The sequence below is a fragment of the Labeo rohita genome, chromosome 5 (genome assembly GCF_022985175.1).
Source record: "Labeo rohita strain BAU-BD-2019 chromosome 5, IGBB_LRoh.1.0, whole genome shotgun sequence".
Taxonomy (NCBI): Eukaryota; Metazoa; Chordata; class Actinopteri; order Cypriniformes; family Cyprinidae; genus Labeo; species Labeo rohita.
Window position 1 is genome coordinate 31,745,865 of NC_066873.1, and position 27,372 is coordinate 31,773,236.

The window sequence follows — 27,372 nt, forward strand, 5'->3', positions numbered from 1 at the left end:
AGCCTTTGTGAGTGACTCTTGAACTTCAGAGAAAGAGAAAAAGTGCCTTGAAGTAAGTCAGTGTGTGTGTGTGTAGACTTAAGAGACTTCTTTCAAAAACATAAAAAGGAATAGCTGACTCAGAAATTAAAATTCTGTAATTAATTACTCCCCCTCATTTTGTTCTAAACCTGTAAATCCTTTGTTCATCTTTAGAACACAAATTAAGATATTTTTAATGAAATCCAAAAGCTTTCTGACCGTGCATAGACAACAATGCAACTGACACGTTCAAGGCCCAGAAAGGTAGTAAGGACATTGTTAAAATAGTCCATGTGACATCAGTGGTTCAACCGTATTGGTATGAAGCTATGAGAATACTTTTTGTGTGCAAAGAAAACAAAAATAATACTTATGCGTCTCACATCACTAACCACATTGGATGTGAATACCAACTCAAATAAGCCACAAAAGATGACACCACAGGAGCTTCCTTTGTTCCTGACACTAACCGTGTCTGTCCACCTGAGATGCAGACCAGATGCAGGCGGGGAGTAAAAGAAAGAGAGAAAGACAAAGATAAAGGGAAAAAGGTTACATGAGGTCAGATAAGAGATAATTACACCTGTCTAGATAACACTGAGAACAAGAGGATGCATGTGTGTGTCCTGATGGCAGAAAGAGAGGAGAGAGATAAGAAGCCTGTCCCAGTGATAACAAGAGCTCTTCACACACACATACAGAGTTCTTGGCACGCAGCAGTTCATTCAGCTCCTAGCGCCTACAACCTCAGTATTGTCTTGTTCCTACTAATCTCTTTGTGCCTGTCAGTCATGCCAGTAGCCTGCAGAGATATGAGACCATATGACCTCAGTGATCATCTTATGTTTAGATTCCTGTTAATCTAATATAAAGAGAAACAGCTGGATTCTGCTAGGTCAGCCGGACCTCATTGCTCTTACATAATGAGTTTTGAGCATTGTGATGCGTACTATTGTGATGCGTACTACTGCTGTTCAGCTGGTGGTCCATGAGCCAAATTCAACCCAGATCTGACCCAGCAGAGTTCAAATGTGAACTGTTTATTCTGGCTTTAGTTCAGCTATGACTATGTTTGGATCAGTAAACTATGATTCAGCATTTTCAGTCCTAAACATCATCAAATTACATTTATTCAGTGCAAATAGCTAAGTGCTACACTGGTAATTTTATTGCTTTTTGTATGTAAAATGACAGTTCTGTGTTTTATTATATATATATATATATATATATATATATATATATTCTTTCTTTTTTTTCTTTCTTTTTTTTTTTGTGAGTTGGTATTGTAAAAGATTTTTTTTTTTTTTCAGTTTGTAAACATTAAAGGGGTTGGTTAAGCCAAAAATGAAAATTCTGTCATCAATTACTCACCTTTGTGTCGTTCCAAACCCATAAGACCTTCGTTCATCTTCAGAACACAAATTAAGATATTTTTGATTAAATCTGATAGCTTTCTGACCCTGCATAGACAGCAATGCAGCTACCATGATCAAGGCCCAGTAAGGTAGTAAGGACTTCAAGGCTACAAGAATACTTTTTGTGTGCAAAGAAAAAATAAAGACATATTTTAGAGGGGGTACTACAATATATGCAAAAGAAATCAGAGCGCTCCGCAAGAAAATACTGCATCCTGCAATGCTACATACTTTACCGTCCATGTACAGTATGACAAATTCATATTTGCCATGCATTCAATTTTAGTTATACATTTGTGTTAGTATGTTACACAAACTGGTGCTGGTGGCATGATTCCTCTAAAGGAAATAGCATGACTAAATGTTTCTTCTTCTTCTTTATAAATTATGTGACATAATGTGCCTTTTTTTTTTTTTTTTTACACAATTAAAAATTACAACGCAAAATATAGGTTTTATTTCTGAGATGATTATTATGTAACAATAACTAGATAAAACTAACTAGTCAACTTAAAAATGTAACTAACTTTTTCTTTATTAACCCTCCAGTTAAAGAAAATTCTATTCCAAGTGCACCACACATGAAGCTGTCAAGATGATGTAAATGTTAAACAAATCCCTTGTTGAATATCTTTGCAGAAAAGATGCATGAACTACAGCTACATCTTGTACAAACCTGTGTTATACATATTATACGTTAAGGAAAAATACGAGGAAAATGCTTTAAAAAAAAGTCAAGGTAATTCAAATTCAAAATGACTGAAGGTAAAACACCAGTATTTTATTATTAACTATAAATGTTCTAACCCCACCCATAAACCTACCATCAAAAAAACGCCCCGATCTGGTAACTCCCATTACTTTTCTGGAGAGACCTATACTTGATTGCACTGATTTTCAGTTGTTTTTTTCTGTGCAAACATGGACGCGTTTGACTGTTGCGTCAGTTAAAAGAAGTTCACTCCCATCTTCTTGCATGTTTTCCCTATTCCACTGCCCACGTTACATCTTTGTGAACACAAAACCATGTTCTGTGTGAATGACGTCTGGTGATACGAGCGCGTCACACGTGAGCGGTTAATCACGCCGCCGACATGCACTTGGATCGATCTTTTCTCTTTACGGTTATCATTGGCATATTGTCAAAGTGTCTAATTCTAACGTTTGGTAATATTTCTATTCAAAATCGCGATTCCTCAATTTCTAAAAAAAAAAAAAAAAATACAAATCGTGGCAAAACATTAAATTCGACTTAATCAATAAAATCTGAAAAATCGCCCAGCCTTAGATCAAACATATGGAGACCATGCGACACTAATGAAAATGCACTGCTGCATACTGCATTATTTCACAAAATGTTTGTGAAAATGTTTCTTAACATTAAAATCTCAATTAATTGAATGTTTTACCTTGATTATGATTAATGACTGCTTATTTTTATTTTTATTGTTATTTTTATTTTTATTTATTTTTTTGCCCTCATAGTTATAGATGTAAATCGCTGTTGCATGTGATCTTCCTCTCAGCGATCATGTCCTGTCACTGTATATGCACAAGTATTTACTCTAGGATCTTACTGGCCATTCACACAGAACAAGTCTTTTGCATCTAAAACACGAGACGCAACACTCACAAATAGTTTTTTAAAAGAAAAGCACAGCATAGAATGCCTACTTTGCCATGTTGCCATCAAGTACAAAAGTTGCCATGCCAACCTGCTACTGTAAACAAAAGCTTGCAAATTCTTGCCCCGCCTCCATGGTGTCTGATTGGTCCACTGTTTTGGACCTGACATTGATGAGCAGCGCTGCGTGTAAAAGTTTAAATTAACTTGATACGGTGACTTAAACACGCCACTCACATGTGAGATGCTGCAAAAGACGTGAGCACAATGAAATCTAAAACAAAAATTGACATTTATGACTGGTTTTGTGGTCCAGGGTCACATATAGGTTTTTCTTGAATGTTGCATTCTGTAGTATGTGTTTGGTATGCTTCTATTTCAATACAGGTGTCTATGCTCATCAAGCTCCTGCCAGGTGTTATTTTAGTGTTAGGCTTGAAGCTCTAAGTTCAAGCACACGGTTCAGATGAGGTGTCAGAATTCCTGCACGCAAGGATCAAGCTCTGCAAGAATGTCTGTGTGTGAGTGTGTGCATATGTGTATGCCATTTCACGGGATGTGATTTGGAGAGTCTTTGTTTTGACATTTCACATTAACTAGCCATTAGGGATGTTAAAAGATATTAAACAGTTTAAGCTGGATGATTGTTGCTGGATGGTTAAGATTCTGTGCTGGAAGCACAAAGATCACAAGTTCACTTCCAAATACGATGACAGGATGGCATCAAAATTTGATCCTGTATTTGGCTACGTCAGCTTTTGGATATTGTGGTTATGGTACATTTAGTCTTTTTATTAAAGCCACTTGTGAACCATCTGCTGAATTAGCTAACAAACTATCCATCAGCCTGCAGTCACCCATTGTACTGCAGTGATTAATTTGTTTTCTGTAAAACACATTAAACCCAATTAGAAAATGACTTCAGACATGGCACTCTGCAAACAATTTCCATTGTTTAAAGTCTAAATTCAGACAAGCGCTTTCACTGTGACCTTTGATCTCTAGAAATAAGATGTTTCTAATCCAGAAAAATGCACAGAATGTACAGAAATCCATTCAGGACATGATTACAAAAGCAGCCGCAGCTCTTTGTTTCAAGTCTGTAATGTCTTGGCTTTGTGTGTATGTGTTTTAATCAGGCTTTTACTGAGTTAAACACAAGGAAACAGTGAGGTATGATTGCTCGTGTGACTTGTTATGGGCAGCCGCAACCACAAAGGACACTGCAATTGCTCTTGTAATGGTCTATGGCCACCCTGAAGTTCACCGACCACTTAGACTCTCTTTAACTCTGACTTTGAAACTAATTATATACACACCGGGACGAACACATGCACAGACGCACTAAATGCCGTTGGGAACAATTTTTCTCGTGCCCATAGTGGAAGTTAGCTTTGGCATTTAAAGCATTACGCAGTGAAAGGTTCTTTTTTTTAAAAAAGTTATTTTAAATGTAGTGATAGTTCATTTTGACAGGGTATGGTTTCTGTTTTATGAAAAATATGAATAAGCAAGATTTGTGTATGTCTGAGAGATAAAGTGGGAATGATTTGATGGTTATTGTTACTCCTACTGGGTAATTGAATCATGCAAACATTTCCAAAATGCAAAATACAAAAAAAAAATCTAATCTTAACCTTATCCTGAGTGAAATGCTAAGCTAAGTGATCTTCACAGAAAAGATGTTACTTGTGTTCTAAAGCAATTAGAGTACTTTTATGCCATTAGATTATATAAGGCCTCTTTATCAATGCTTTCAAAAGCATTTGTCCTTTTTAGTCTCAGCTGCCACCACAACAAAGAGCATCTTCTGTTTGAAAGATGGCTGGCGTGTTGTCTGTACAGTATCAGTTTTTGGGACTACACTCAAAGTATATGTCTGTTCTTTCTCAGAGTTCTTTGTATTACTGTTGCTGTTTAGTTGCTCACACATTTTTAGTATAAAAGACTGTGGTGTTTATGCTATCTGCACACATCATTATCCAGAGGGACTAATAACCGAAGGCTTTCCAAATCTTCTAGACAGTTTTCTCCTCGTTTCGAATGATTGCGGAATTCTGCATTTCTACCGGGATTGTTTTAAGAGTGTTTTCACTCTCAAGGTCAGCTTTTTTATCTGTGCATTAAAATCCCTTTTGACCTTTGGGAGACAAACCCAAAATTCTCCTCTCTGTCCGCGTTTAGGCCTATTGTAGCATGAACTTGCTGAGTAAAAGTCAGAGTTTCCGAACTCTTCCAAAGCAGATTGTCGAAATTCCATCATGTGCATCCAACTTTTTTGTAAAGGAAATGATCTGAAATTGTGAGACAGGTTTTTGTAGAGGTCGATGCCAAAAATTGGATCATATGCTGCTCTGTGGCCTAAAGTGAAGGTATTCTTTCGAAGAGTGAAATGAGGCAGAATACGGCTGTTTCCACACAGTTTGATGAGTGAGAGTGCGTTCATAAGCGCATTAATGCAGGTTTATGATCTGTGATTAAGACAGGAGATGCTGCAAGGAGTTTTGGAATGTGCGTTTAGTACTGGCAGGGAGAGCTGTAATGTTATAATGATATAGTTCCTGGACTTGACGTAATAGTTATGGCTTTGCCGTGGCAACAGTGTTTTTGTAGTGGACCTCAAAATGTTTTTGTTATTTTTGGGGGGTTAAAGGTAGGATGGGATTTGGCCATCTGTGCTGCACTCATACGGCCTGCAGGTCTTGTTAAAAATCATGCTGTACTTACAATGCAGATGGTGGCCAAAAATACTTTGCGAATTTGGTCTGAACTCAACGTGAGCTAACTCAATAAAACGTCTCCAGAGTTTAACAACACAGGCTCTAGATTTAGTGGAATCATTTTGGTTAAGATCTTTTTTTCTTGTGGAACAAGCAGGTTCCTCAGAAGATGAGAGTTTGTGTCATTTTAAACAGTCTGTTTTGGTTCAAAAGGATGTGGCACATTTGGAATAGTACTTCTGACCTTGATCTCTACAAACACCACAAAATCTCTTTCTTTTCTTTTCTTCACTATAACAATAAGCCACTTGCGGCTGTGCATCACAGTGATTTTACCACATGTAATGGGTGTTTTTTGGCATGAGACCCATAGCTGTGGTTAAATCACACAACCTCAAGTGGCTTATTGCATTTTATACAGTTGAAGTCGAAAGTGAACATACCCCTTGCAGAACCTGCAAAATGTTAATTATTTTAACAAAATAAGAAGGATCATACAAAATGCATGTTATTGTTTATTCAGTACTGACCTGAATAAGATATTTCACATAAAAGACATTTACATATCGTCCACAAGAGAAAATAATATTAAATTTATAAAAATGACCCTGTTTACATATGCTTGATTCTTAATACTGTGTTATTACCTGAATAATCCACAGCTGTTTTTTGTTTTGTTTAGTGATAGTTGTTCATGAGTCCCTTGTTTGTCCTGAACAGTTAAACTGCCTGCTGTTCTTCAGAAAAGTCCTTCAGTTCCCACAACTCAGGGACTCCTATGCAACTATTACAGAAGGTTCAAATGCTCAGTGATGCTTCTGAAGGAAAAACTATGCATTAAGAGCCAGGGGTGTAAACCTTTAAACGGAATGTGGATGTGTACATTTTTCTTATTTTGCCTAAATATCTTTTTTTTTTCCTTTTAGTACTGTCCTTCTGAAGCAACAGAAGATACTTACATGTTTCCCAGAAGACAAAATAAGTTAAATTTACCCAGATCTTCAAATTCAAAAAGTTTACACCCAGGCTCTTAAAGCATCGTTTTACCTTCTGAAGCATCAGTGAGCATTTGAACCTTCTGTAATAGTTGCATATGAGTCCCTCAGTTGTCCTCAGTGTGAAAAGATGGATCTCAAAATCATACAGTCATTGTTGAAAAGGGTTCAAATACACAAACATGCTGAAAAACCAAATAATCTGTGGGACTTGAAGGGTTTTTCTGAAGAACAGCGGGTAGTTTAACAGTTTAGGACAAATAAGGGACTCATGAACAACTATCATTAAACACCTCTGTGGCTCATTCAGGTAACAACACAGTATTAAGAAACAGGGTCGTCTTTATAAATTCAACTACTATTTTCTTTTGTGGACTAAATGTAATTGTCCTTAAGGTGAAATATTTTATTGAGGTCAGTACTAAATAAAAATAACATGCATTTTGTATGATCCCTCTTATTTTGGTCAAATAATTAATATTTTGCAGATTCTGCAAGGTGTATGTAAACTTTTGACTTCAACTGTACGTAACTAATATGGGATCAATATATTGTGCATTCCTAGGGAATATATAACCTATTCCTATAACATGAATAAATTTGACTGTTTATTGAAAATTAGTGCCTTTTATTATATTATCCTTGCCGCCATTTACTTATATATTTATTCTTATCAGTATTTGTCAATGCTGGATATATATCTGCCCATTCTTAGATTTAGATTATCTATGCAGTCAAAGCTTAAAGGGTTAGTTCACCTAAAAATGAAAATTCTGTCATTAATTACTCACCCTCATGTCGTTCCAAACCCATAAGACCTTCATTCATCTTCAGAACACAAATTAAGATATTTTTGATGACATCTGAGAGCTTTCTGACCCTGCATAGACAGCAATGCAACTAAAACATTCAAGGCCCAGAAAGGTAGTAAGGACATTAATAAATTCAGTGGTTCAAACGTAATTTTATGAATGTACAAGAAAACTTTTTGTGTGCAAAGGGAAAAAAAATTGAGAACATTATTCAATAATTTCTTCTCTTCCGTGTCAGTCTTTGACATGCGTCAAGACCGACACGGAAAAGAAGAAATTGAGTTTGAAACAACATGAAGGTGGATAATTTATGACAGAATTTTAATTTCTGGGTGAACTATCCCTTTAGGTTAATTTGTAAAAACACTAATAATTGAGTAACTCTATTAAAAGTAATCTTTGGAAATCTCAAAATGAACATCCATTTGTCATACTGTACATTATAATGTTGTGATATTTTGTAGTGTTTACATTTAATTTAGTTTTAACTTCTAATATAATTGTAATATTCTTCACTTACCTGTTTATTGGTCGTAAAATGAAGAAAAGTTTAATATCAGCCCTAGAACGAACAATTACTCTGCCAAGTAATAGTTCATAAGCCTGTTCATAAAACTTCTTAAGTTCATAAAACTGTAGACTTATTTTGGTTTTCAAGCAAAAACTTAAATAAGATTACTATTTCTGGCACATTAGGACAATTATGGCTCTTTCTTCTCATTTAATTTTAACTTTTTTCTGTTTTGCTAATTAGTGTTACTTTTAGGGCTTCATTTACTTTTTTAAGGCTCTGTCCTTGATGTCTGTTTTAATTACTTGCACGCTGAGGAGCTGATTTTGTGAGGTCCAATATGTGGCAGGCGTTGTTTTCCTGTGCTTGTTTTGTAAATCTCTTGCGGTGGCGTGTCAACCGAGCTGAGAGGTTTTTAATGACTGCGGAGTGTTTGGAGTGGTTGGTGTGGGTAGCCGAGATGATCCCCTCCCTGCCTGTCTCATCTCACAAACAACATTCTGTGGTTTAGACGGAACACTTTTTCGGTAGCGCCCACTGTTGTTTCTTTTAGGAGACAATTGGAAAGGGATAGAGTTCGGCTACTGAATTGCGGAAGTCAAAGAGTTCAAGGAAACTGTGTGAGACGACTAGAGCCCAAGTGAGATGACATGGGCACACGTCTGGCACGAGGTCAGCTGAGGTCACGGGACAAAGACATGAAAGGGGATGTGTTTTATGATGGCAGGAAGATCTATATGTTTTGTGTTTCTGCCTAATAAAGAAGGACAAGTGGGCCAGCCTACTTTCTGTTTGACATCTGTTTTCTTAGAGTGGGAGGAAGTGTCAAAGAACCAAGGGGGCGGTTCTGTGGTGTGGAACGTCTCATCTCTGGAGCTTACGGTATGGCTGGTCTGTGGGCTACATGGTTACACATGCTCCCGGGGCTTATTTTAGATCTTCCACAGACACCACATGACTGTTTGTCTCCTGTAGAAAAGTGTTTCCATCTTGTAGACTTTAAAATGTGTTTCCACACAGAGGCTGGTGGATATCAAAGCAGACAGAGGGCAGCTTTTAGAATCTTTTTGAGAGAAGAGGCCTAAGTGGTTTCAAAACCTGATACTGTTATTCAGGAAACCGCTTTTTAGACACCGTTTATTAGTGGTGTTTGCTAAAACAAGCAGACGAGGATACTTTTGAATCCTCCCAACATCCCAGAGCAACCATCTAGAAAACACCCAGGTGGTATATGAATTAAACAGAATTTCAGTTCAATTTGAAATTAAAGAACTGAAAATAAATGGCATTCCACAGGTGAACACTAAACACTGTTTCTAATTATAGAAAATAATTAAAAACTATATAAAATTTGCAATTCTTACTGTAGTTTTCATTGGAGATACTGCAAGAGAGCTCATAGTATGGAAAAGTAAGAGAATCAAAATCAGACTAACAGGGTCATGCACTCAGAAGAAAACAAAGCCTTTTGTTTTCTAAGTTTACAGTCTTCATTGCTTCTTTGCGTCATAGAGTCACAGTTGTTAGTTAATTTTAAATGAAGTCAACTTTGTTGAAAATGTGTGCTGGAGAGATTTGCTATTGCTACAGGATTAAAGGAAAACACTTTCAGGGTTTACATGTTCATAGAAACGCAGTTAGCAACACCACCTTAAAGCCTTCACTCCAGGAGTGAAATGAAAAAGTGATGCAAATTGCTAAATCAAAACCATTTATAAACACTATTTACTCTGAGTGAGTAAAGTTGTTACTGCATGTAGGATGGACTAGGGCAAATGTATCTGGATGCTTATGACAAGCTCACATTTAGGGGAGGGACGATTAACTGATGCAGGATGAGTACCAGGTGACACACAGGTTGTCACTCAAAAGACTGTGTGTTTGCAAGCATTGTAATGGTTGAATGTGAAGATGGGCTCCAATTCTGGTCTAATCTTCAAGTCCCAGTGCATGGGAAATCTGTGCAGCCAGCCTGCTGCTGTGGTGGCATAATTAGGGTCCAAAAAGTTCAAGGAGTCAAAATCTGTGAGTCTTTAAACCTGAAAATATTTTTATTTAAATTTATTTTATTTTATTTTATTTATTTATTTATTTTTTTTTTTTATGAAAAAATAGTGTGCCACTGATTATAAAATGAAATGTTATTGCGACTTTTTATCTCACAATTCTGACTTTTTTATCTCAGAATTGTGAGATATAAACTCACAGTTCTGACTTTTTTCTCGCAAGTGCGAGTTTGTATCTCACAATTCTGTTTTTTTTCTTGCAATTCTGAGAAAAAGATATAAACTTGCAATTGCATGTAATAAAGTCATAATTGTGAGAAAAAAACTTCCAATTCTGACTTTTTTCTCAAAAGTGCGTGATATAAACTCATAATTGCAAGAAATAAAGTCAGAATTGCGAGATAAAAACTCACAAATCTGCAAGATATAAACCCACATTTGTGTTAAGTCAAAATTGTGAGATATAAACTTGCGATTCTGAGAAATTAATTCAGAATTGCATGATACAAACTCTCAATTCTGACTTTTTTTCTCAGAATTGCATGATATAAACTCACAGTTGTGAGAATTAGAATGAGATGACTTGCAATTCTGACTTTTCTCGCAAATGTGTTTGTATCTCATAATTCTGACTTTCTCACATTTGCTAGTTTATATCACTTTTTTCTCACAACTGTGAGATATAAACTTCCAATTGTGTGTTATAAAGTCAGAAAAATAAACTTAATTCTGAGAAATAAAGTCACAATTGCGGGTTTGTATCATGCAGTTCTGAGAAAAAAAGTCAGAATTGTGAGATGTAAAGTTTATTCAGTGGCGGAAACGAGCTTCCATAAAAAAGAAATACTATGACATAAATTAAACATTTAATAATTAATTTTTATTACAAATTATGCTGGTATTAAAAATGCAAAATTCAGGTATTTTCACTAATGTTTTCAGATTTCTGGACACCACTGTACACAAACAATAAAACAAGTTTTTGCTTACCATCTTTCTAAAGTTTTTTCTTGCAGCAGTGGCATTAGGTGTATTGAAACAAAGGTATTGGGTGTGATTCAGTATGAAGTGTGTGGGTGTGTGTGTGTGAAGCCAGACTAAAGTGTGTGTTAAGGGAATGTTGACTGATGAGGTGAGATGTATGTATGTAGGAGGTGAGTTCGCCCCCTTCCCCTTCATTTCCCTCCGTCACTCCCTCTCTCCGTCTGTTCTAGCTTGGCTTTGGTCTGTTCCAAGACCTCCAAGGCTGCACCTCCATGTATTCATCGTATGTTTTTGGGTCAGGTGTGTGTTGCTCTTTTTCTGTTTCTGTCTTAAAGAGATCATTTTTTTTCACCTCATGTCATTCCAAACCTGTATTACATTCTTTCTTTCCTCTGTGGAATTCAAAAGAAATTGTTTTTTGTATGTACAGTGAATGTCAGTGGGGTCTATTGTTGCGTTGGACCCTCGTCAAGATATAGGTTAATGTCTGTACTGCTCAAGGTTGAATACGAACATCAGCGGTCACTTTTGACCTTGAGCTATAGACGTATTTTGAATAGCTCAGAAACAATGTATTCTGTGTGGAACAGAAAGAGAGAGAGACATGAGGTCCTTACCCCGCTCTGTCTTAAAACACAGAGACTGCTTTCTCAGCACAAGCAACTCCCTGTGGACGCGACATTCTATAGGGCGGATCTTATGAAAAGAGAACAAGCATGACTTAAAATTCTCCGTCCCACACACACACACCCTCACACAGACATACACACCCACCTCACCTGCTTTCATCACTACCACCTGGTCTCTAATGAGCTTGTGGTGCTGAGGGCAGCAGTCTTCGCTGACAGAGATGGATGGAGACTTCTTTTTTCTTTTCTTTTTTTTTCTGTTCGTCTACAGATGTGTGCTTTTTTTTTCTCCTCTCTACTATACTCAGATTTTAATCAGGTTAAATAATGCCTCTGTTTAGTTTGAAGCCATCTGGACTCTAAATTCATAATAGTGCTCTAAACCCTTCAGATGTTTAGTCAACACAGGAAAGTGTTGTCTTTGTAAACGGACGGGATTTGGATGGAGTATTGTTTTAGATCACCTAATCTAGACATTGCATAATCTTCTTTTATACATTTAAATGTATAATTAAAAATATATACAGTGGCATGCAAAAGTTTGGGAACCCTTTGCAGAAACTGTGAAAATGTGAATAATTTTAACAAAATAAGAGAGATCATACAAAATGCATATTTGACATAAATGCTTACATATAGTCCACAAGATGAAAATGACTGAAATTCTTAAAATAACCCCCTTAAAAAGTTTGGGAACCCTTGGTTCTTAATACTGTGCGTGTGGTTTTTTTGTTTTGTGATGGTTGTTCATGAGTCTGTAGTTTGTTCTGAACAGTTAAATTGAACAATGTTCTTTAGAAAAATCCTCCAGGTCCTGCAGATTCTTGTTTTCCAGCATTTTTTGCATATTTGAACCCTTTCCAGCCGTGACTGTATGGTTTTGAGATCCATCTTTTCACAATGAGGACAATTGAGGGACTCAAACACAACTATTAAAAATTGTTCAAACATTCACTGATGCATTAAGAGCCGGGGGGTGAAAACTTTTGAACAGGATGAAGATGTCCAAATTTTTCTTATTTTGTTGAAATATTTTTTTCCATTTAGTACTGCCCTTCAGAAGCAACAAAAGAGACTTGCATGTTTCCTGGAAAACAAACTAAGTACAATTTACCTTGATCTTCAAATTCAAAAAGTTTTCACCCCCTGCCTCTTAATGCATTGTGTTTCCTTCTGGAGCATCAGTGAATGTTTGAACTTTTTTTAATAGTTGCATATGAGTCCCTCAGTTGTCCTCAGTGTGGAAAGATGAATCTCAAAATCATACAGTCACTGCTGGAAAGTGTTCAAATATGCAAAAGATGCTAGAAAACAAGAATCTGCAGGACCTGGAAGATTTTTCTGAAGAACAGTGCTCAGTTTAACTGTTCAGAACAAACAAGGGACTCATGAACAACCATCACAAAACAAAAACACAGTCGTAGATTATCCAGGTAACCACACACAGTATTAAGAACCAAGGGTTCCCAAACTTTTGAAGGGGGTTATTTTAATAATTTCAGCTATTTTTTTTTGTCTTGTGGACTACATGTAAGCATCTTTAATGTAAAATATCTTACTCAGGACAGCACAAAATAAAAAAATAACATGCATTTTGTATGATCTTTCTTATTTTATTAAAATTATTTAAATTTTCATTTTCTGCAAGGGGTTCCCAAACTTTCACATGCCACTGTATTTTTTTATATATTCTTTAATATATATTTTTAATTCATTTAAAAATTCCTTAAAATAGTACATTTTCTTTCAAATATAATTATACAAGAAACTCCAAACTTTTTACATGCAAATGGTTTGCAAAATTGTTTTGAGCACTTTTTATAACTAGGGTTAGTAGATTTTTCCCCCGTTCATATTGACCTATAATTTTCCTGCTGTTTTAGTAGTTAATGAATCACTGCTCTAGAGGATGAACTTTCGGTGCCATCCTGTGACCGTGCTTAGGTTTATTTTTATTTTGTGAGGAGTATTAAGGGCTGACCTTGGGCCATTAATAATTTCAGGGCTGAGCAAGGAACAATATTCCTGTGAGTTATAGTGGCTTACTGCATACCCATAATTCTCCAGGCACAGGTCTATATTCCCTCCGCTGCTTGTATGAACGACAATATCATCATCCTAATGCCCTTAACCTGAAGAAAATAACCTTTGTGTGTCAACTCTCTTTCTGTCCCTTGTTTACAGAAGTGAAACTCTGAGTTTAGTCCAACAGTAATACCAGTTGCTTTAATGTGCAATGGACGTTTTGTCAAAATAAGTGCACCCACACTTGACTAAACACATCTGTAGTCCCACACACTGCATCATAATTCAGGCCTCAGACACACACACAAACTCTAGGCGCTTCCTTCCACAAACTTCACTAATTGTATATAAGCTGATAAACAGGAAAACCTCTCAGGATAAATACTCCCACACTTCATGCTGTTCCTGAAAGCAAAAAGAGACTCCGCTGTCTTTTTTCATTCAGTGCTGGGGATACTTTCCCCTCTGTGATATTTTAGTCAAATCAACTCGCTGATAACCCTGCCCAGCTTTTTCCCAAGCATTTTAACAGGAAGTGACCTCGCAATGGTGTTAAGAGCATTCGACCCTTGAACTATATACCATACAGACACGCGAATACACATTCACATGCGCCTCTTTTGACCCCTCGGAGCTGCGAGACATAGATTTTATCACATGCTCTGATGTCACCTCTGCTCCTTAAAGACTAAGAAGGAACTTGGTTATTAAAAACCTGCTGATAAAATCGACGGCTGCTCCCACCAGTATACATCCACACACACCCAGGGGTGAGAGGTCAATCTCCCATACATTTGCAGGTTGACGTGACTCTTGGCACTGGTAAGGGGAAGTATATTAATAGTCCAAGAAGGGATATTACAAATCTGGGGTTGGTGAACTCTTACTCAGTTTAGTATTCTTATGATGAATGTGAATGTGATGCATTCAGCTCAAATATTTCCATTTAAATAGAGATTCAGGATCATGTTAAAGGGATAGTTCACACAAAAATTAAAGTTCTCTCATCATCTGCTCATCCCTTCAAAAAATCAATACAAATATGTGATGATTCAAATCGGTTGACATGTTAAACTGCGATACAATTGACCCTTCACAAACAGCTTGATTGGCAGGTGATCTGACCGATAATAATGCAGAATACGCTGAACAATCCGACAAACAAATTAGACAGGAGAATAGATTAACTTCTGTGGACTTAAACTTGAAAAATGTATTGATATCTTTGCGCAGCTGAAATAAAATACGTTTTAATGTTTATTCTTTTTTTTTTCATGCTTTAAGTGAAGTAGAAAAGACGATCGGTTCACGTGTCATTGATCTAATAAGGTAATACACTGATCTGTAATGACACATTAAAAAGCCACAAACTGTATTTGAGCCACAAAACGGTCAATTGACCCTTAGCAAAAACCCGCCCTCCTTAGTTACTGTGGCTATGTCCGCCGCTCTCACACTCCACATTATGTTCTCACACAGTGAAAAATACATCGTAGAGAAAAGAGGAAACTGACGACATGCAGACAGACAAGACAGAGCAGGTTACTTTTAGTATGAAACAAGGTCTCAACTTTAAAATACCATTTTGTGGCTCTTTAATGTGCTGTGACAGATCAGTGTTTTGCCTTATTTGATTAATCGACACGTAAACCGCTTGTCTTTTCTTTTTCACTTAAAGCACGAAAAAAACGTGGAAAGACGTCAATACACACAATGTTTCAGGTTTAAGTCCATCGAATTTAATCTACTCTCCTTTCTGATTGGTCTCCTGTTATGAGTGGTCAGATCGCCTGTCAATCAAGCTGTTTACTTTACTTTTAAAGCATACATTTGATCTAAACAATAGGTCTACATAATATTCACATATGCAGTTCATAGGGGACATACTGTATTAGCCCTACAGTTGCCGCATAAAATACTATTTAAACCTATAACATTTTACACAACATTTACCTACTTTATCTCACAATTCTGACTTTATTTTTCTCACAAATGCAAGTTTATATCTGCTCGTTCAGACTTTATAAATTGTTTTGACACAAAAATGGCGATTTTATCAATTCTGAGGAATAAACAGCCAGAAGTGTGGGCTATAAATTCATGATTCTGAGCCAAGGGAAAAAGAGAGAATGACAAGCTGATTTTTCTTTCCAAAACTGTGAGATACAGTTCTGGAATTACGAGAATAAAGTCAGAATTTTGAAATTTAGGGCTAGATTTACTAAACAGGGCAAATCAGCATTAGAATGCAATTCCATAAAAGCACTGATAGGAAGGGGAAATTCTGTGTGTGATTCACTGACAATGCGCACATTAAAGAACACAGACACAGCCAGATGATTTCCATAATGACCAGAGCGATCTACCAAGAGCAGCGCAAAGACATGTTCAATAATGGCACAAATATGACAAGCACAAACATTAGTAAATCACATTGTGTGATTCATTTTAATACTTTCCTCCATAAATTTTGTGTCTGAAAGGGAAACCTACAAATGCATGTTCAATAAGGTCAGGTGCAAAAATATCTGTGTCCACGTCTTTTCAGTGCTGATTCTTCACTTTGTGTCTTTAGTAAATCCCGACAGCACTATTTTAAAGGGGTCATCGGATGCCCATTTTCCACGAGTTGATATGATTCTTTAGGGTCTTAATGAAAAGTCTATAATATACTTTGGTTAAAAATTCTCAATGGTTGTGTAAAACAACACCCTTTTACCTTGTCAAAATGAGCTCTGTAAAAATCATCCCATTCTGAGGGATTGTTCCTTTAAATGAGCTCTGCTCGCCCCGTCCCTCTCTTCTCTCTGCTGCTCTGAGAGATTGTTTACTTTAGCTGCATTTAGCGTGTTTAGCCGTAAAACTCGCTAACTAGCACGTTATTAGGAAAGGTGATTGCAGAGATTCATAAAAAAAACTTATACTCACTTCTGCTGTAAGTGAAGCTGGGTCACAAATGATTTGCGTGAACATAGATGCATTTATGTAGATCATTCCCTTCACAAACAAACGTAATCCACTGCATCTTCAGCGGCTCAGATGTTGGGAGTAAATTATGACCACTACGTTCATTATTACATCCAGCAACACCTCAATCGCTCAATCTGAGATATTCTTGTCTAACTTACATGAAACAATGGAGGTCTGACTGTTACAGCTGATCTGAGGTAAGACGCTCATGTCAATCAACTATCGTGGGAGCGGCCTCTCTCAGTGTGATGCCTCACCGACAGGCATCTGAGAATGGCTTGATTTAAAAAAAGGGGATATTATTTTTACAGATTAATAAAAACCACTAAATGGATTTTTGTCATTATAGTGTAGATTTGTACATACACTGCCAACACACATTAATTTTCAAACAACATGTAAAAGAGAAGTTTGCATCCGATGACCCTTTTAACGCCAGTACTTTTTTTGTGTGTGCAAGCTGTTAGTAAATCTGGCCCATGTACTCAAAATTACTTTTTTCTACTTGACAACTGTCATTTTCTGCTGCCAGATAGGCTCCGCCCACAAAAAAATCATCATCATTGTTTGCAAACACTGAATTGGTCTATAAGCGCCCCCTGCTGTCAGAGAGTGAATTTGCGTTCTTATTCAGCCTGTCTGCTGTTCTGTTGTGCAGATGTGTTGTATTATAGTCTCACAAAGCAAAAGTCAGACCTGTTTTAGTTATTCTGTTTTTGCTTAAAATTTGATTTGGAACAATCTAATTTAAATAAACTGCTTTGTTTGGATTGTGATTAAAATGCAGTGGTTGCCTCTAATTTTAAATGGAAAAGGCACAGGCAAAGCCTTAGTTTGATTATATGAAGAAATGTCTTTTATTTGAGAAAGGAGGGTTCGTTTATTTATATAATTAGGGATTTGTTTTAAAAATGTGAATTTAGCTTTGTTATTTGCATATTTAAGTTTTTGCAAAGAAATGAGCAGCATTTTGTTCAAGCGATAATAAAAGCACACCTTTACTTCGATAATTTGTCTTAAGTCTAATTTTCGTGAGAAAATTTTATCGTGAAATCAGTATTGTGATCACATTTGCTATGGTTGGCTTAGCTTTAGACTTTAGAAAGGTGGAAAGGTCTATATTTTAGAATCACAGGAACATTTGGAACAAAACACAACTGTCGGTAAGAGCAGTGCATTATGGGAAATTTCCTTTCTGTCTCCTCCTCGCACACAAAAAGTAAATCAAAAGAGGTTCCTGAAGGGAATACTTATCCCAGGTTTCCTGGTTTAACTGCAGAACTCTTGCCATTCCCTTCTGGTGAGGTATGTTAACGCAAAACATTTTGTCTTTCTCTTTAAATTCTGTTTTGATTTACCCACCAAGGCAGCTAAAATAAGTATAATTTTTCATTTTCCATTGGCGTATCTTTCTTACATCTTGACTTATTCATATGATCCTGTTACATTTTCACTCAGAGATTCCAAGATTCCTTTACCAGGTTTGAGAACAAGGCAGGTGCCACTTCATTGGTTCTGGTTCTGCTGCTGCTGTGGTTTAGCTACGTCAGAGCGGCTGAGCAGACTTCCCGTCCCTAGTCAGCAATGAAGCTCTGAACTGGGTCAGTTGTTTATGTCTGGAGCACCTGAGCTAGCCACAGACCGCCTAATATAAGAGCCGTTTGCTGAAGTAATCTGAAACAGGTCAGTCCAGGGAGTATTAAAACTTCTCACTCCCTTGCAAAGAGAGATAGAAGTAGAGAAAGCGAGAGGGGAGTTGGGGGAAAGCGAATTGAGGTTCTATTTGAACGGCACAAGGAAACCATTGTTTTTAAATGTGAGCCTCTATCTTCTCTTGTCTGCCAAAAGTAACCTCTTCCTCCTCAAGATCACTATGAAGATAGAAGACAAACTGTCACCAAAATGCTTTAATGTAAGCCAAAATTAAACATATAATACCCAAAGATGCGTTTTTCTTATGAAAACCCGTTCCAGGTTTCTCCCTCCACATTTGTATCCTGTTCAGGCCACCCCTGAGGACCCTTCCCCTCGTGCCAGGGTTCTGTATGGGCTTACCTGTCAGGGAGGCCCCTCTGTGTCTTTCCTGTCTCTGCAGATATGAAGCAGCATTATTAGTGCTTTTCAGAGCGTAACTATCCCTATACAGAGCAAAAGCCAAGAGTTAAATATATACTGCTGCTTGGCTTCAAATTTGATCTGAACAGAGAGATTCTGCAAAAACAGTTGGTTTCTAACAAAGTGCACATAGTGTGTTGGTGGTCAGTTATATGGGATACTGCATGATCATTCATAACGGTGTTCATGCCTAAAGTGGCCTCAAAGTGCAATTTTAGCATTTGCATTGAATTTTATTAAATAGATATACAATATTAAGTTGTGTCTGCAAAAAAAATAAGCTAAATATAACTTCTCTTTTCTACCTATTTTTCTACCAAATTCATACAATCCTAGCGAAGTATCCTCATTTTTAATTTTGTCAAAATATCTGTGGACACGTTCCACTAACATTAACCAGGACATGTCTGAAAATATGTTTTTATGTGATTGTATAATTGGAAACCAAACAAACTTCTATAAATGTTTTACTAAGAAAAAATTGTTTTTACTGTACTGTTCGAAAATGTAAGGGTTGTATAGATCATCAATGCTGCATTTTTTAAATGTAATTTATTTCTTATTATTCTAACATTTATTACTATTATCAGTGTTAAAAACAGTGCTGTGTTATATTTTTTGTAGAAACAGATTTTTTTGTTTGATGAATTGTTTGATGAATTAAAAAAAGTAAAAAAGAAAAAAATTATTAGAAATGATTTTCAAATTTGAATGGTGATATCCGTACATTTTTGTGACCCTGGACCACAAAACCAGTCATAAGGATCCATTTTTTTTTTTTTTTAATTTTTGAATAAATAAGCTTTCCATTAATGTGTAGTTTGTTAGGACAAATAGGACAATTAGGACAAGATTTGGCTGAGATCTGAGGGTGCAAAAAAAATATTGAGAAAATCCCCTTTAAATTTGTCCAAATGAAGTTCTTCGGAATGCATATTACTAATCAAAAATTAAGTTTTGATATATTTACAGTAGGAAGTTTACAAAATATCTTAATGGAACATGATCTTTACTTAATATCCTAATGATTTTTGGAAGAAAAGAAAAATTTATCATTTTGACCCATACAATGTATTTTTGGCTATTAATACAAATATATATTCATGCTACTTAAGACTGGTTTTGTGGTCCAGGGTCACATTTGTGGATGGAAATAACATTGTATTTTTTGCAAATTTGAGAACTTGTCTTCATCTTTCCAATTTTATCTCTGTGTGCAGGCTCGGCAAGTAACCTGGTTGCCCAGGAGGCTGTACGAAAACACGCAACACTTCTGAAACCTGCTTCAAAAACAGGAGAGCATATCTCAAGTAAGAACCAAACCTCTAATCTCCATTATCAACTCAAAATATGTTCCACTTCAGCAATGAAAAAGCCCTATAAAGACAAAAGCATTCATAAAACACCTTTAAAGGAACTTTAAGTCCATCTGGAACTGTTATAAATTGTAACCAAGGCCCTTTGTTGCAGGACTTAATGAGGTAACTGGCTTGTAACAGTAAACAGCCCACTTTTCTTGGCCATTTTGAGTTAGCATGCACTTATTTCTTTTAAACGGCACCTTTTCAGACGGATTCCTGATTAGTTTTTCAGCATGCACGTTTTGTATTCTTCATCAAACAAGTGCTAAAGGAATCCACACTACAGAAAACAACACTACATTTAAAAGAACTCACAACACTGTGAAAGCCATTATTGATGTAATTGATTATGACTTGTCTTTGTCCCTATCTTTTTGCTCCTCTCTCTCAGACTGTTTAAATTGCAGTCGTATCACAGCCCTCACAGATCGCGTGAGCTCTCTGGAGGCCAAGGTAAAATCACATCTTTCACTTTGAGCTTCTTTCACTGTTGCATCCATTGATAGCTTTGTTTGTTTGTACCTCAGTGTTGATCAGTACTCCTTTATCACTCAAACAATCCCCATTTAACAATGTTTAATCAATCACCTTTTGTGTCTCTCTGCCTTCTTGTTGCTCGTTCTCCCAGGTTCAGCTTCTTACCGCTCCTGCCTCCACCTCTAATCGACAAACACAGTTAAAAAGTGAACCTGACTCCTCTTTTCTGATGGGGGCAACACCTGCCAAAGGTTCTCCTGGGGCCCAGGGTCCCGCAGGTATGTTTATCACATTGTGTTACTGAATAAAGTGCAGTTGTAGTGATGGTGTTTGCTTTAGGACTACATGTGAATCACACAGCCCAGATCCATTTTCCCTGTAGCTCTGTGCCAAAGTCAGGAGTTCAAAGCCATGCATTTGGCCATGGCTAAAATCACATAATTTTGCGATGTATTCATTATGGCAGTTTAGCACTGGATCCATTTACTTTACTGGCCAATAAACATGTGGAGATAATCCCATTCCCTATAACAATAATGATAATCCTAGAACCCACCCACATTTTCATTTATCTCCCAGTACAGTTGTTGGGGATTTCACTGTGGAGAGATTAGAGTAGATTTAAGTTGTGTGTGTGTTGGACCATGTGAGCACTGATGGTTGTGGGTGTTTTTTGGGAGATTGCCATGGTGCATGTGGCTTTGAATTGCACAAATTCATTGCCAGTTGCCATAGAGATGTAGAACTGAGACATTAAAGAGGCTTGTGAGGATTTGAAGGGGCTAATTGTATAGTAAAAACTGTAGGACTGCACTTGACACTGTGTCACAGATGTCGTTTCCATCAGCCAACTGTGACCGCAGACTTTTTAAGCAGCCTTTTTTCTGGAAATATTTCCCCATTCAGTTTAAATAGGATGAGCTCCTTCCTAAAATATACATCATCTATACTTCAAAGTCACATGATATTTCAGAAATCAGTCTAATGTGCTGATTTGGCACTCAAGAAACATATATGTGACCCTGGACCACAAAACCAGTAGCACGGGTATATTTTTAGCAAATGGGTCAAAATTTTCAATTTTTCTTTCACGCCAAAAATCATTAGGATATTAAATAAAGATCATGTTCCATGAAGATATTTTGTAAATTTCCTATCTTAAATATATCAAAACTTTGCTAAGAACTTAATTTGGACAACGATTTTTTAAATATTTTATATTCAATATTTTGATTTTTTTGCAACCTCAGATTCCAGATTTTCAAATAGTTGTATCTCAGCCAAATATTGTCCTGTCCTAACAAATCATATATCAATGGAAGGCTTATTTATTCAGCTTTCATGATGTATAAATCTTAATTTTCAATCTCAACTTTATGACTGGTTTTGTGGTCCAGGTTCACATATAGAGATGAAGAAGAAGTGTAAATATATAAATTATTTATCTGTGCACATCGTTATTTCTTTAAAAAATCATCTTTAATCAAAAATATTAACCTCCCCTCCCCCTCTAAATGACATTTTTCATCTTCATGACGTAAGACTCAAAAAGGGGTTGGACTAGGCTTTTAGCATCCTTCGCTGGGAGTTTGATTGACAGGTGACATGACCGTAATATCCCCAAATCTGCCATTTTGTTCAACAAACAAACCAGACAGGAAAGTTAATTAATTAACGTCAGTAGAGTCAAACTTAAAAATGGTGTATTGATCCCTTTCTGTGGTTGAGACAACATATCATCTGGTGTTCATGCATTCATGTGCATTTCATGCTATAACTAGCAGGAAGAGATCGATGAACTGAGGTGCTACAGCGATCTGTCACATTAAAGAGCCCCAGAAATGCTATTTATTCTTTGAATTTCTTTAAAGGGGTCATCGGATGCCCATTTTCCACAAGTTGATATGATTCTTTAGGGTCTTAATGAAAAGTCTATAATATACTTTGTTAAAATTTCTCAGTGGTAGTGTAAAAAATACCTTTTTTACCTTGCCAAAATCAGCTCTGCCAAAATCATCCTGTTCTGGTCGATGTTGCTTTAAATGTTAATGAGCTCTGCTCGCCCCGCCCATCTCTTCTCTCTATGAAGTGACGGGCCTATTTACTTTATTCGCATTTAGCCACGTTTAGCCACGAAACTTGCTAAGTAGCATGTTATTAGGAAAGGAAGAAAACCTTCCTTATAAACCCCTTATACTCACTTCTGCTGTAAGTGAAGCTGGATCACGAATGATTCGCGTGAACATAGACGGATATATGTAGATCGGGAGGTTTTTTCCCTTCACAAACAACGTAATCCACTTCATCTAAAAGTGAACTTTGCATCCGATGACCCCTTTAAAAAAATTTTTTTTTTCTTGTCTGTCAGAACATTGTCAGTGTTTTCTTTGCTCTGCAATGTGTTTTTCACTGTGCGATGATTTGTGTGGCATGAGAACGCAATTGCCTCAAATGGCATGTGAACAGATAATTTCTTCCTCTTTACTACCAGTTATAGCATGAAGTAAACATGAATGAATATAAAAGTTATGTTGTCTCAAGCTCAGAAAAACGACAACAATAAACCATTGTCCACTGACGTTAATCTTACTCTCCTGTTTGAGTTGTCTGACAAAACTGCGGATTTTGCATTATGATTGGTCAAATCACCTGTCAATCAAAATCCAGGCGAAGGTTGAAATCCCGCCCTAGATTCCAGAAGCTGTTTCACTAGGATATTCGTCACAATAGGAAAGAAAAGACTGTTGCAAAAGACTGTTGTTTCTGACTTCAAAGACCCATTTACCAGGTGAAAAAAGCATGATATTATGCAAATTTAAATAATTGGCTTTTATATTGATATTGTCCTGAAACAAATAATTAAAATATTGTGTGGAAAATGTTGACTTTGTATTTTTACTACCCACCCTAAAGTAAAAGATTTTCAATTCAGTGATATTAGAATAGAAAACAAATAACAAAAAGGTGTAGTACCTCATGGAAGTGAGCTATTAGTGCTGTCCTCTTTTGTTGTTGTTCTAGTTTCAAAGGTAACCCTTCTCTGTTTAGTGAATCTCTTTTTAAGATCATGCATAGTGTAGTTCTCCCATTTCAGGCCTTTTATTTCTCCATCTGAAGGCATCAAATCACACATTGTGAAAATGATGAATCATCTCTGTCAATTTGTGTGTGTCAGCACTATATGCATCCTTCATGCAGCATCCTTTTTAATGGTTAATATCCACTTCTCAATTCCCCTTAACTACTCGATGGCTATCCCTCGCTGTCAATGCTAAATCCTATCATCACTTGAAGTGTGGAAAAGATTAAAAGGCATGTTCCTAGAGATTTCAGAAATGACTAGTCGCACTGTGAGGTAAAATCCCGAAAGCCCTCATCACACTCATCCAGTGTCCCTCCTCCCTGCGCTGACTTGGCAGAACTATTCCATAAAATCAGGGCAATTCAGTTCCTTCCACACAGAACACTAAATAGATCTGCTGCCCAGAAGTTCTCCACCTCAGCGCACAGTCAGTCCTCTATCCATTCGAAATACCACAGCAGAGGAGGATTGTGGTGGAAGGATGAGGCACAAATTACCCTTGAGGGGATTATTGCCATGTGCTGGTTACACAGATGCAGAACATGAAAGGAATCTGGTGCTTCTGTGGCAAGAATAAGCATTTGTGTGGAGCTCTTAAACTTTGTGTGATGCTGTGGAAAACTCATTATAATGCACAATTATTGTTTTAGTGTGATTGAAATAGAAAGAGTGGATGCAGATTAGACACATGCAGGTATTTGGTATTGCAGTACATTGTGGTAATGAGCATGCTTGTTATTGTTATCTAGGGCACTTCCAAAATATTGAATGAATAGTTCTAGGTACCTTATTATTATCCAAATTCATTAAATTTTTAAAATGCACAGCACAACTCAAATACACTACCAGTCAAAAGTTTTTGAACAGTAAGATTTTTAATGTTTTATTTCTTTTCTGCTCATCAAGCCTGCATTTATTTGATCCAAAGAAAAGCAAAAACAGTACAATTTTAAAATGTTTTTACTATTTAAAATAACTGTTTTCTATATAAATATATTTTAAAATATAATTTATTCCTGCGATTTCAAAGCTGAATTTTTAGCATCATTACTCCAGTCACACGATCCTTCAGAAATAATTCCAATATTCTGATTTGCTGCTCAAAAACATTTATTATTATTATTATGTTAAAAACAGCTGAGTAGAATTTTTCAGGTTTCTTTGATGAATGGAAAGTTCAGAAGAACAGAATTTATTTGAACATGTGTAACGTTTTAAATGTCACTTTTGATCAATTTAAAGCATCCTTGCTAAATAAAAGTATTAATTTCTATCATTTCTTTCCCCTCAAAAACAAACTCCAAGCTTTTGAATGGCATAGTTTATGTTACAAAAGCTTTTTTTTTTTCAGATAAATGCTGATCTCTAGATCTTTATATTCATCAAAATTTAAATATGGATAATAATAATAATAGTAATAATAATAATAATAATGTTTCTTAAACAGCAAATGCATATTAGAATGATTTCTGAACGATCACGTGACACTGAAGACTGGAGTAATGATGCTGAAAATTCAGCTTTGATCACGGAAATAAATGACATTTTAAAATATATTCAAATAGAAAGCTGTTATTTTTAAATAGTAAAAATATTTCACAATATTACTGCTTTTGCTGTACTTTGGATCAAATAAATGCAGGCTTGATGAGCAGATGAGACTTCTTAAAAAACAATAGAAATCTTACTGTTTAAAAACTTTTGACTGGTAGTGTATAAGTAAATATATAAACACAAAAAAATAATCTCTTTTACAGTGGTACTGTAGATTCTGCAGTGGCGCAGTGCCAGAACAGTATGTTTTAGACAACCAGCTTTCAGTGAAAATGAAGGTACAGCAGTCCCTGGTTTCCCACTGATTTGTTCCTGGCTCTTAGCTCGTCCAGCTTGTTTTCAAGTGAGCAGACATTGGCAAGCTGGATGCTTGGCGCAGGGCGTTAGTTTGATCAAGACATTAGCTGAGCATGAAGCCATACCCCAAAAACTCTCCTGCGCCTCAGTCGGGAGTCCAGGGAAGCTGTATGTTAATCTGCATTAGACTTTTTCCATGTCCAGTAAGGTTTGTCTATCATAAGATATCCCATGAAAAAAAGTCAAAAAGTTTCAAATTACAGTCTCCTTTTTTCCATGCCTGGTTGCTGATATAGATCTAAATTACAAAGCCTTTGTGGCCCTCTTCAGGTTATCCTCAAAGGGGGCCGTTTTTGTAACACAACAGGCTTAAAAGTCAGTCACTATGTTCCTGCAACAGAAACTGTGTGGATGTGTTTATGGCCAGATGCTTGGTGGGAGAGAAACATGAGGAGATTTTATTTTATCGTAAAGTCTTTCAGGGGGAGAATAACATGAGTGACTGTGTAAACGTATCGATGTATCAGTTCATAAATTATTCCTTCAGGGAATCCTGTGACTGCAGTGATGTCACAGATGATGATCTCACATGATGAGCTCAGTGTTATTTAGATTGTGTCTGCCAACAGGCACTTCACCGATCCACTGATTTTTATCTGGCTGTGGGACTGTTCCAATGGCAGGCCTGGAAGATACTTTATAGAAGATTGACTTTTTTACTGACTAGAGTAGAGAGTGCTTAAAGGTCTGAAGAATCCTTATACTTCCTGTATAATGGTAAATTTATGTGTGTTTGTCCCAGGTCCACAGGGCGAGAAAGGCCGGGATGGCTTACCTGGTAAAGACGGTGAGTTGATTCATGTCTCTTAATTCATTCATTTAGTTTGTAAGAACTAGATCCTTTCCAAGAGCAGGTTTCCTATGTTCACTTAAAAAAGATAATTCACCCCGGAAAAATAATTCTGTCAACATTTACTACTTAAAATCTCATTTCAAAACTTTAATGACTTTCTTCTGTGGAACTCAAAAGATTTACAAAATATCTCTTTTTTATGTTCATGCAATGAAATTCATTGTAGTCTGGTGCTGTTTTGGACACAACTCATTTTCATTGTATAGGCAAAAACGGTTAAAATAATTAAAAAAAAAATTTGTGTTACACAGAAGAAAGAAAGTCATACAGGTTTGAAAACTGTCATGTCAAAGTAAGAAGATCTTCATTATTTCCTTTTTTATCTGTGTTAAGTGCTATTTTAGGGGGAAAAAATCAAATTCAGTTAGGATATTTATCAAAACAGCAATTGTCATTCTTTGTTAGTGGACTTTAATACTTCCTGTCACCAAAGCTCAAAGTTTAACCCTAAAAGAGGCGAAATATCCTGGGGGATACAAACATTTAAGAAGCTGTGGGGAGAAGCAGTGAAAGTGTTATTTCTTGGTTTCATTTTGAAAGGGTGTTTGTTGTGAATATTTAGATGAGGTGACTTTGTTTCTATATTCTTTGTTTAGCTCACAGGAAGCATTTAAATCTGCATGGCCGCCTGTAGTGGGAAATCTACTCACCCTCTGATAAAAGTTGATCTAGTTCACATATTGGAGGGGACTCACCTGTTTAAAAAGCTGTTGTTCAGCATTAGCTTATTAGGTTTACTTTGAAATTTTATAAATTAACTGCTTACATTTTTTGCAATCTGTCTCTAAATGTTTGTATCTCAGGGGACACTTTGCCCTTTTAGGAGTATAAATCATATAAATAGAAAACCAAATATTTTTG

The 27,372-nt window shown here is 36.4% G+C and overlaps 1 protein-coding gene across 3 annotated transcripts in view; it reads left to right on the top strand.

Annotated features, from left to right (window-relative positions):
* Positions 1 to 27,372, top strand: part of emid1 (EMI domain containing 1) — an 88,487-nt gene that overhangs the window by 39,091 nt on the left and 22,024 nt on the right. For all 3 annotated transcript variants that reach the window (XM_051110226.1, XM_051110228.1, XM_051110227.1), the window contains exons 4-7: positions 20,048 to 20,137; positions 20,580 to 20,641; positions 20,817 to 20,943; positions 26,401 to 26,445. In XM_051110226.1, coding sequence (XP_050966183.1) covers positions 20,048 to 20,137; positions 20,580 to 20,641; positions 20,817 to 20,943; positions 26,401 to 26,445 — 324 coding nt within the window. The remainder of the gene's footprint in view (positions 1 to 20,047; positions 20,138 to 20,579; positions 20,642 to 20,816; positions 20,944 to 26,400; positions 26,446 to 27,372) is intronic.